This window comes from Centroberyx gerrardi, chromosome 2, assembly GCF_048128805.1.
Source record: "Centroberyx gerrardi isolate f3 chromosome 2, fCenGer3.hap1.cur.20231027, whole genome shotgun sequence".
Lineage (NCBI taxonomy): Eukaryota > Metazoa > Chordata > Actinopteri > Beryciformes > Berycidae > Centroberyx > Centroberyx gerrardi.
This window is the reverse complement of record NC_135998.1, coordinates 21,719,513-21,731,623: the sequence shown is the minus strand read 5'-3', so window position 1 is coordinate 21,731,623 and position 12,111 is coordinate 21,719,513. Positions and strand designations below refer to the sequence as shown.

The window sequence follows — 12,111 nt, the reverse complement described above, 5'->3', positions numbered from 1 at the left end:
TCTGATGGTCAACCAACCGTCATTTTTTAATTTTCTTCAGGTAGCCATTGCAGCCTGATTATTGTAAACTCCCATTACAACGTTGGAGATTACAAAGTTTACAGCACATCATCTGTTATAATCCTGATGGATGTGGTTATTTGTGGCTGTTTGCTAGGAACACAAAGATCCTCTCTATTTTTATGACCCAAAGTATCAGCTGTACTATTTAGTTCCCCCTCCATCTTTTAAAGGTGCAAATATCTCCTGCAACAGCCTCTCCAAACAGGCTGCAAGGCCATCATATTTACACTCAATCAATGGAATGCTCACTCAGTGGAATTATGACCTTGAAATAATCAATTTCACTGTCACTGATAAAAGTAATCAGTACAACATAGTCTCCATCATCTAATATAACAATTACTTCGACACCAGTCACACCTCCTCAGTGGCAGTGTACTCAGGATGCCCTATCATGCTGGAATCTTCAGTCAGTATAACCTCATATTTTCCAATCACATTGGAAATCAGTCATTTTATTTGTTTTAATAGTGGGGTGTGTTCTTTTTGTTTGAATTAAGGCTAAACAATACTAACCACTTTATATAGACCCATGTCTCTTCCTGTTAAACCTTCGTTCTGACGCAAGCGCTCTAATGTAATTGGTGGTGGGGGAAAAGACTGGTACTCCTGCTTTTGTCCTCCTTTGTAGGTCAATTCTCCTGCTGTTTTAGACACTTGTACTTCCATTTCACATGGAGGGTTTTGTTGGCGCCAGGACTTTGTCCCTGTGCCTATTTATATCAGCTGGCGTTCTGTGAGTCAGCAGCCTATAAAGCCAGCAGGGCTGGGCAGTAAAAGCAGCACTGGACGAACATAACAGAAGATATTCACAGCCGCTGGATTCTTCAGAGTGGAACAGTGCTACTGATAACAGAAGGTCATCAGAGGCCCATGAGAGAAACTGAAAACCTGGAGCACTGCATGCTTGGCTGGGGAGATCAATGAAATATCACTCAGATTTGATAAGAAGCTTTATGCAACAGTGCAATGATCAGCCCTTTGAGTGTCCTTATTTGCACCCTGCCTTCAAACACAGTGTACCAGTAAATTGATTGATTGGTTGATTTAATTAGCAATGAATAGATGTGATTATGGTACTTACAGCCAGGAACAGCATGCAGTACATGGAAAAAGAGGAGTGGCCAGAGTAGAAGGATAGCCTGCAACAGAAAGACAAAGGTACGGTTCATGACTTTGCTATGAGCGTGATGAATTCACAACAAACTACAAAACACAAATAGGAGAGACAGAGGCATCTTGATATGAGAATAGCTACGGCCTAAACCATGTACCACACATGCACTGAAGGTATATGAAGATATATTAGAACTACACATTCATTCACACAGTCACACACACACACACACACACACAATAATGCACCTTTACACGCCCATATCTGGATTCATGGTGGGGTTGAGGTTCACTGACGTTTGAGCGCATCCATTTCTGTGAGAATTATGAGAACTGACAGCTGAGAGCGATGTCATGCGCAGGCAGGCGGTCAGCAGCAGTTAAAGAGCGGCAGGCCCTCGTATCCTTCCAGCCTCACTTACTTCCTGTTTACATAGGCAGCGGTGCACTGTGCTGTGTGGCTTGTCTACAGCGACTGCCATTAACACACACACACACACACACACACACACACACAGTATAATATCACAGACTCATTGCTCTTCACTTTATGAAGGGTATATTCTCTACTGAATGAGATGAGATATGTATTTCAGAATCCAGGTGGCACTGCGGACTAAAGACCTGCACCACCATACACTCATACCATAAGTGAAGCTGTAATCAGTAGTATAGTGGATTCAAGTCAGCCTCTATCCAGGTCTTCAGAGATACTCAGCTATGCCTCCAGGACTATTTCTCTCCTTTCAAGCTTCCTTCTCAAAATGAATGTGCGTATCCTTTCTAACACGCCTGCAGCTTTAGCTTTGGTCGTTCTGCTGCATCCCTCCTGATCTTTTACATTACAAGAGAAACACTGATAAGGCCTAAGACAGCAAGAAAGTCAAATTGGGGATGAGGGCGCTCTGAGATTCAACATAGTGCTGGTGGAGAGCCCAGGCTGACCAAACAGTCCACAGTAACACAACCCAGCTGGCCAATGCAATAACAATACAGACCTCTATACCTCCCCTGTGGTAACAGATTAAAGCTGCAGGCATGTCAGCGAGGATACACACAGGCAGCTCTGACTGTCTGTTAACCCTGTGAGGGCTGGGCTGACAGAGGAATAATCACTGTTGCTTTAAACTATGGGTTGGGACCCAAGATTAATTGTGCGATTGTTTCTCCTACTTGACAAAAGAACTGGTATGTTTTCATTACACTCTCAACCTTGGAGAGCATAGTGCACTACTCTGTCTCTTATGCATAAACACAAACACACACAGCTCAGACAGTAGGCCTCTTCTCCCCAAGGGAAGCTAAGCTAAGGCCTCACATTACAGTAACATGATCCAATGCAAGTTACCCTGACCTGCTCTCTCCTCTCCTGCTGCACTTATTTGCTCTATTAATGACTAGCAGACCAGGCCAAACACACACAGATGGTGCTGGGAATATAACTTGGTCTGAATCCTCTCCAAAAAGACGTTAAAAGCCCTGGAAATCTGCCTCGAATCACTTGATGCTCCTCTTGGTCTGCTGGTAAATGTTTGGCTCAGTGTGCCAAAACAAAAGGGTCTGATCCCAGATCCAGAGGCCTGTACCTGGACTCTGCCACTACCAGAGCGGTCAAAACAGCAGATTGAGTGGAGCTCTGTGTCCAGGAAACATCAAGGCCAGTGAACCACACCCTGGTAAATATACAGTAGATGACCCTGAGAGGACAGAGGGTGGGTGCACCCACAGCCCACCGTGGAGCTAAGACACATTACCGCCCGGCTCTCAGACTGACAGGCTGCAGCCGGAGGAAGCTGCCCATTCATGAGGGAGGAAGAAAACGGAACATACTCGACAGGAAATATACAGATGACTGACTGTATGAGCTGTGCCAGTATTTTTGTCTCTGACCTTTATGTGTGCTGATAAAAGGTCAGTGACTGAAGGCAATGTTAAATGTCAGTGAAATTAAATCTCATATTCTTTTGGTTAATAAATAACTGCTTCTGCCCACAGGTGTGGATTAGAATAGAATAGAATAGAATAGAATAGAATAGAATAGAATAGGTGCCTAGTAGCCTATAAACCCCGCTTCAGACTGATACAGTGTTAAAGCTAATGTCTCTATTTAGGCCTCTGCTTCTATAATTATCACGGGTGTGGAGGCTGATGACTGAATCAGAAGGAGAAGTGGATATCCTCTCCTCCCTCTGTACTTCCTTCTGCTCTGAGCTGATAAGGGATAGAGACTCTTACTATAATAACATTTTACATTCCTGTGGGATTATTCAATCCCATCACTGGTCTGGTGTGGGGCAGATGGTAACAGGATGTTGCTAAAAACATGGTTCGGTTCATACTGTCTGCACACACACACTCAGTGATCTAGGAACTATAAATCATGTTATGTTAGTTTTGTTATCATCATTATTAATCATAGTTATCTATCCATGAGGTTGTTTGTGTGACTGATTTAACCTTTGCACTTTGTACTTACACCATCAGGATATTACAAAACAATAGAGAGAACAGATTACAGGGAAACCCATATGATTCATACACTTCACAAGACAGCCTGTCACTTTGTATTTGACCCTCTCCTTAGGACAGCTCTTTTTTAAAAATGTTAGTTTCTGTCCATCTCACTGGACCTATTGAGCAACAAGGAACCGGGGGGATTACAAGATTACAACATGACCTAATTTCATCAACTAACCATCTATTAGTGTTACATTAAAATAAGTGATGCATCCATTAAACTATCCATGCATTCATTCATCTATTCATTTCTGAAATCTATTCAGTTATTCTACGTTGATAGTTTTGATAAAGATAGCAATAGTTACCTTCCCTCGTTGACCAATCTCTTGTCTCCATTGCAGGTGAAGTCTTCAATGTAGCCCCCTGCTGTACAGTTGATAAGGCTCCAGTCAGGTTTGCACACATCCAGGAAGTGCGGCCTGAGGCGGCCAATAGAATACTTGGCTATGTCAGTCAATGATTGGCTCATTGCAGCACCAAAAAGGAAGGTACCAACGGCTTTGTAAACACAGGCAATGTAGCTGTTGCTGAAAGAGGACTTGGATTTGATGCGCTTTAGATAAACTGAAAGGCACTCCCCAAAGATCATCTGTAAGGGCAGGGAGGGCAGGGGAGGAAAGGGATGGAGAGAGTCAGAGGTTAGTTCACAAATATGAGGCGTCACATGGAAACCAAAGAAAAACCTGAACTTGAAAGCTATAGTATCTGTCTCTGTAATATTTCCCTGTTCTCACCATTTTCCACAAAATGAGCACATGTGCATTTCCTCCAACATGGATGTAAAATGGGTTTGGTGCCTGTAAGTATGGCCTGTTACACCCGTTTCAAACTTCCAAAGCCATGTTAGGAAATACTCACTTGCATTTGTGAAAAGTGGGTAGAAGGTTAGGTAATTGGGTTGAAAGATAATATCCTTGACATTATAGTGCCGATCTGACAAAATTAGCAATTTTTGCTAGACCCTAGTTATTGTACCAACCCCAAGATTGCAAATAATGTTGGATTTAAGTTAAAAGAGCTTGGCCAGAGGATGATGTCCACTTAAAATGATAGACAAAAATATATATATTTTTATTTTCCTTATTTAAAAGGGGAGACAGATGTACATCACACTATATATTTTGTCGCCCTGAGATCTAAAAGATCAAACTAAAACTTGCTTCTTAAGTGGATCTCATGACAAAACAATTTTGCTTGTGTTTGAGCATGTACAAATGCATGTGTGTGCATATGTGTGACGCATCAGGAGATTCTTTTGTGAATTTACATTCCTTTTCATGTGAACATTGTGGTTAGGGTGTGTGTGAATGTGCTTGTTTCACAACACTACTGCTAACAGATAACAGGCCTGGAGGGCTTACTCTATTCTCTAACAAAAAGGTTGTTGACACGTTCTTATTGCTTCCTCTCTAGAATACGTAGCTTTTCCAGACTTTGAACTGGTAGAGATAACGACTACTGTTGAACTGTAAACTGCTCAAATATTGGAGAAGAGTCAATGGGGCAATATTGCATGACAAAAGGTCAAAGACTTCGCGTCCCAATGTGGATGTCACTGAAGAATAAGGATGTCGCTATTTTCATTCATTATATCTCAGTGAAATATCTGGTTTCCCTTCACTTACAGCAGCTACAGACGTACGTTAAAAGCAGGAAGTTTGCTTTCCGCTCTGTTTCATTCCTTTATAATGATAAAACCTGCACTGCGGAAACCTTTTGTAAAACGCTACTGTAGATGATGAAGACACATCAAGGCACTCTGCTCCATTATCTCTCTCTGTAGACTTGAATGATTGCCAGTCTCTAGGATATTCCCTAGAGAACTAGTCATTCAAATTATTTTTTCCGTTAAGAAATTGAGAGAATTGACTGCTGTACAGACCTTTGTTTTTACGCCTGCTACATTTACAGTCTTTTTGCAAAAGAGTTGCAGCAGCTAGGAATCTATTTAGGGCCGGTGAGTAGAAGACACTACAAATCTTTTAAAATATATTTTCTATCCAAGAAACAATATGCAATAAACAAATTAATTTTTACAGTTAGTGATGGTGATGGCTAAAGCAAGCAACTAAAAACTGCACATACATTATTACTAGAATAATGTATTCAGCAGCAGTCATGGAGTAAGAAGGGAGAAGGAGTTAAGTAAGAGATAGAGAGTAAAAGTGCATCAAGATAAACAGGAGTTAAAGAGAAAGAAAAGGGGAGAGGCAATAAAGAGGGAGAAAAGGATACAGGAGAGTTGTTAGCAGAAAACAAAACAGATGCACTTACAGTGAGTACTGTGACGGGAATCATAATGCCCCCTAACAACTGATAGGAAATGGTGTCTTCTTTAAGGGGGTACTTGATTGAATCATCATTACAGAAAAAGCCCCGGCGGAAAGGTTTGTGTTGCCCTGTGAGTATTGCAAATGGGAGTCCAGCTAGCAGAGAGGCAATGAGAGAAAAACAGGAGAATACAGGTTACAAGAGCACACCGCTAGGCCCCCCCGGACCCCTACCCATGATGCAACGTCACTGTCTGTGCAAAAAGGAAGAAAGAGAGTTGTCAAACAGGGCTTGGATCACAAGAGCTCTGGAAACTTTGCATCCTCTGTCCTCGTTGTATCCGCATGAACAAGCAAGGAGGCAGAAAAGATGCAGGTATCCTCGCCAGCGCTCAGGAACCAGTGGTAAACAACAATGGTTAGTGTTTGCATAGCAACAGACAGCTCCTTGCTGGTGAAGAGAGGGTGTTAACAGAGAAAACCCAAACCTAGCAGGTGACAAAGCTTGCGCCAACACATCACATCCAAAAAACATATGATGGGTCTTTCGATTTCTCACCTCCTTCACTACTCTCTTTGAAATGCATGATTGTAATTGGGAGCTGAGCCCTAACAACTTTCTCTCTCTCTCTCTCTCTCTCTCTCTCCCTCCCTCTCTCTCATGTTGAGGTTTATCAGGGATTGTGTTTCTAGGCTGGGTCCTATTGCTATGGGTCAGTTCTCACTAACAGACCCACGCCATGCTGAAGCTGTCAGGCAGTGAGAGGACACAGTGGTCTCACAGACGCACTTAGGTGACCGATGCGCTCTCACGTTACACGCTCACTTTCTCTCTTCTCTCTCGCAGGCTGGCCCTTGCTTTCTTTTCCTCTGTCTCTCTTCCGAGAGCCTGCCATCTTCATTTTCTCTTCCCGTTGGCAGACCGACATGCCCTCTTCCTTAATCTCACTCTCTATTTCTAACCGCTCTACGTTTCCCTATCTTCCCTCCCCTGCTCTGTCTTTCTTTGGGCAGACAGTGATAGTTTCAGTATAAAGTGCTTCCGTTTGAGATATTGCCACTGTTACAGCTCTGATAAGTAGATGAACAGTCAGACGCTTGGCATACGTGAAGGAACGAGTTGTTAAAAATTAGGATACGATGACATTTAAGAATGAGAAGTGTTACAGTGCTGGAGTGTGATTACACCAGGAGGGGAGGGATAAATCACTGATATCACACACACACACAGAGACACTGACTGAACTCTGGCCCTCAACACTGAGTAGCAGACAATAGCTAGTAACAGAAGTTGTGCGCTGCGTACGTATGTACTCACACACACACACACACACACACACACACACACAAAGAATACAGCGTGTGCCAGCAGCACTTTCTGTCTCTGTCATTCTCCAAATACAATCTGCATGAAGTTAACGTAATCACAGTGTTCCAGGAGAGCATTCCAGCTATTTTAGGGAACAGAGGAACAGAGAGTGCAGCCTGCGTGTCTGTTGCACTAATTAACAACAGCGCTCGAAGATTTCAGTTCAATATTTTCTTGATCCTAAACTACAAGTAATAAAAAAAGCCTGGCTTTACTTACATTTCATTTCCACATTTTGTACATTCTTTCAAAGGTAAACTGCTTATCATTGTCACTACACCCATCATTAGGCTAGTAGGTGGTTTGAGTCTTTTGTATGAGATAGAGTTTGAGTATGTACAGTATGTGTGTATGACAGTGTGAATGACAAATTGTGCTAAGCAAGCATCTCAACCACGGAGGGGAAGATGGATTTATTGGTGCTTCATGTTTGGATAGTCCAAATGTTAAGGAATGGACCGTTACTGAAAAACCACAAATCTGTCAGCGCCCAGCCAGTGGCAGTGGGTTAGTGTCCTCCCACCATGACCAAATCAAATCTCTGTCTCTTTTCTGTCTCACATTCCCTGCAAAACTTACAGTCTTCAATGCAAAACAGATATTTGTCAAAGATGGGAGGCCACTCTCCATAAACGGTCTATATTCTTACCGGAAGCTTTATGAAGCCTGCTGTGGTAGGTGAGATGGTGAGGAAGGAATATGCATTGGGAAAGGATTTTTTGTGGACGTAAAAGAATTTAACATTTATTCAAAGGTTAATCCTCTTGTATTTTTTAAGTGGACATCCTCCTGCCTCTACCTTTCTGACAAGTCTATGTAATTGTAAGAGCAGATCTTGCTGAACATCCTCAGTAATGTCAGGACCCAGAGCTGAACAAAACAGACACATTTGGTTTAAAATACCAATAACAAACAGCTGTCCCATGGTAACAGTCAATAAACAGCTGAGGTTATTTCTAACATCTAATAGGCAGCTGTCCCTTCTGAATATATCCTAAATTAGGCTCAGTTAAATTGTTTGTTCATTCATGTGCTGTTCCTGCCAGCTCTACGACCCTTTGCAACCTGTCTATAGCTATGGCAAACACAGCTGAACCTTCCTTGACTTCTGCACCCTTGACTTTGGCTCTTCTCTACTTACACAGCTAATGGGCAGGCTGAAGCCCACTGTGTAGAGCACTGTGGAGGTGACTGTGCTGTGGTGGAAAGGGTAGTTGATGCTGTCGTCGTTACAGAAAAAGCCCCTCTGGTAGGGGCGGATCTTACCCAGGTTAAAGGCTGCCAGAGGCAGACCCCCTGTGGAAGGAAAGGCCAGGAGGGGTTACCAGAGGGAGAGGTCAGAGGTCAAAACAACATGGCACAGAATGAGATGGCTCCTGGCCAAAGGGTTGAGGTCAGACTTCAATTCTGTCATCTTTCAGGGGGAAGCGAATTTGTGAATGTCAGAGGACACTGATGCTAATTCACAGCATCATAACAAACTATGGAAATGCCAAATAAGTGCCAAATTAGATTTTTAGAGACTTATTGACTTGACTTCTTGTTGTTGCTGAGCTGACAGAAGTGAGAGACCCCAACCTTTCTACCAGTCAGGTTAAGGCTGAGCCTCAGCAGAGAGCATCCCTGAGGTCAGACAGACACTCTGCAACATCATCAGAGTGTAACAGAGGAAAACCTTGTGAGGAAAGCATTCAACAGCAGTGACTTCATTACTGCAGAAATGATGCTATCTTTGGGTAGTTTTTCAATGGGGAGTACTGAAAAGCTCTTGGCTGGGGCAATGAGTCTCACTCGTGTGAAACGAGCCGTGGACATAGCTCAGCACTCCCTATAGAAAAAACACCATAAGATAACAAATTATGCTAATTGGTTTTGACAGTCCAAAGTCTGAATGTAATGCCGCTGTCCTTTCCCTGGTGGGCCGGCCCGTTTAGCCCATTGTTGTCACTGTACAAAGTACAGTGGGAGAGGGACACAGAAGTTCATTCATATTCTGGTGGGAGCAGAAAGTGAGGGTCCGTCACGGTACTGTAATGCACAGCCACACACATGTTCAAAAACAGCATAATACGCACAAACATACACACACACACACACGCAGAAACACTCAAACATTGCCTCTAAACTGCTTCTCCTATGCTGTCTAGTATTTCTGTTTGCCTGGTGCTTCTACATCTGTTGACACTGTCAGCTGTGCCACCCTAAGTTGATTGGCTTCAACAGCTGTAAATGCCAGCAAGTCTGTACAACAGCGCGCTCAGGCCAGGGCTGGATCCCCAAATCACTTTCTGACTGAGAAAGCAGCAGTGCACTTTCACCTGCTCTCGCCCCTAGCTGTGCACAAGAAGAAGACACAGGGCTCCCCCAACACAAACACACACAAACACACACACACACACATGACTGAAGTGCACATCTTAACATAAATAGACATGCTACTCTTAAAATAAATCTTGATACTCTTATCAAGAGTTATTGGCAGCCTGCTCAGTCATTTTAATAATGACCATATTGAGTCAGCTGTGTAAGCAAACCAGAACAAATACACTATATCCCTGCTTATTATACACTTCAGAAAATAGAGAGTCTTCCCATGCACATTTATCAAGCTGTGCTCTTGTGGGTTAAACCTCACTACATGTAGTATGTGCGTGTTTAATAACATGTAGTTATGCATGAGTGTTTTGGGAAGCTGAGGCGGTCTAGAGGCAGACACTTGGTTGTACTTCATTATGTTATGGACAGTTATAGGTTTACTTCAGTCATCCAAACAACATGCTGAGATGGTTTTACAGTCTTAGGGCTTCTCACTGGACATAAGTTCTGGCATCAGCCACTGCAAATTACGCAGTACAAAATAAATCAGTCGCCTGGGGAGTTTGGTAATACTTTAAACCTGATTGAGTCCATTTTCTCCAATCCAAAAGTATTGTGTTGTTTGTGGGGTTTTTTTTTAGATAAAGTCTGTGCAAGGACAGCTATAGCTTTATGAGTCACAGTAGATCTCCATTATTCATAATCAGATTTACACTACACTACTAAAGCCGCAGAGACAATGCCTTTGCCTGCTCCGCAAAACTGAAGCTGGATGGCCCTATGATGATTTAAGATGTATTCAAATCTCAAAGCCTTTTGAGACTAGCAAATAAAAATGGAGACACATCAACTTTGTGGTAACACTAAACTTCCACATCTACCATAAAGCCTTTGGAACAATGATCTATCTAAGCTGTAACAATTGCATAAACCGAACTGATCTACATTACAGATATATTCTAAATAGTTCAAGCCCCGATGGGCAACAATGCGAGTATGAGTGCTGACAGCAACCAGCCATGTAATGGTTTTAGACTTTCTGAGACGAAGACATGTAGTTACATGACCCATGAAAGCTGGGGGGTGTTTGGGCTGTGGCGGTGATGGGACATGGTTTCAAAACGTAGCCTGAAAGTGAATAATGTCAATTATCACATAGTTTCTGAGCAACACCCCTTGGAATAGGTCTAAGACTATTCATAGGTCTAAGTCAAAAGAGGTGAATGTATAGACATACACAGACCTATGTATTATAGTCAATCAATTTGTCTATTGGACTGAATGAAACACTAAACAATAAGGCATAACATATATAATGACAAGGGCTGCTGGCCATAACTTTGATCTATTAAAAAATCTAAAAGGGCAGGCAGTGGCTAATTTTGTGAATAAAGGCATGTGTTACACTGTATTTACTGTATAATTTAACATTGTTGCACTCTACAGGACAGCATCATTAACCACCTATCTACGCTTGTAGATTCCTGTGATGAATTGAAACAACTGGAAACACGAATATGGAACAGTCCGGTGCATTGTTTTTGCATGCAACATTTTAGAATAAAAAAAACAAACATTTATTTCCTCTTTCTTTGTCCTTATATCCGATAATTGTAGAAAGATACTATAGAAATATTACTGGGATATTATAGTGGTACCATAACAGATTAAAAACAGCATAAAGTAGCCTACTATAAAATCACAATAAAGTCACTACTATACATTCCGACAGGAATATGTATGGATTATTTCAGTGATCTGAGCATATCAGTAGGCTGCAGCTGTAGCATACACCACTCCCTTCACGTGATGGCAAGCTGTTAATATCCGTGTACATTAGTGGAATCTCTCAAATCACAAATAGGATGACAATAATAATGCAACAGTCATTAGCAGTCGTGATAAAGTATTTAAATACATACCTAGAATTAGACAGGCTATGTCCAGCAGGATAAAGGGGATCCCTCTGGTCTCGAACATGTTTGCTCTGGTCTCTCTCTCCCTCTCCCTGACTCGTGCGTCCTCGGCTGTAATAAACAGTAGGGGGATGCTCCTCCTTGGGACGTCGCTGTCGCAATTGTTTCCGTTAAAGTGTGAGATCAGCAAAATAAGAGCATATTAAATAAAAAAAATAAATAAATAAAAAACAAGGAAACAAGCGGTGTCCTCGGTACAAACGAATAGACCTTGGTCATTAGAAAAAACACATTTCAAGTGGAAAAGGCGTATCGCTGTTGAGTCGCAGCAGAGTCGATGTGGTTTATCGCGTCATGATGAACGCGGTTCCGATGAGCCTTAAACTAAACATGGGCCTACTACTCACTCTCACGGGGGGCCGATCATTTGGACGGACACTTGCCCAGTGTCGACTGGTGTAACTGGTGGCAGTTTGGCGGACCCGAACCCCTCCGAGGGCGACTTGAGCAGCAGGCCTGGCGGTGCTTTCACGTGCTAACG

At 42.5% G+C, this 12,111-nt stretch overlaps 1 protein-coding gene across 2 annotated transcripts in view; it reads right to left on the bottom strand.

Annotated features, from left to right (window-relative positions):
- plpp1a (phospholipid phosphatase 1a) overlaps nt 1–12,111 on the bottom strand; it is a 14,147-nt gene extending 2,036 nt beyond the window's left edge. Inside the window, exons 1-4 of one of the 2 annotated variants that reach the window (XM_071894914.2) lie at nt 11,577–12,111; nt 5,974–6,125; nt 4,005–4,288; nt 1,148–1,205 (exon numbers count right to left, since the gene is read on the bottom strand). In XM_071894914.2, coding sequence (XP_071751015.1) covers nt 1,148–1,205; nt 4,005–4,288; nt 5,974–6,125; nt 11,577–11,634 — 552 coding nt within the window. In that variant the 5' untranslated portion in view covers nt 11,635–12,111. Of the gene's footprint in view, nt 1–1,147; nt 1,206–4,004; nt 4,289–5,973; nt 6,126–8,479; nt 8,635–11,576 lie in introns of both variants that reach the window. The other variant, XM_071894913.2, reaches the window with a different exon arrangement.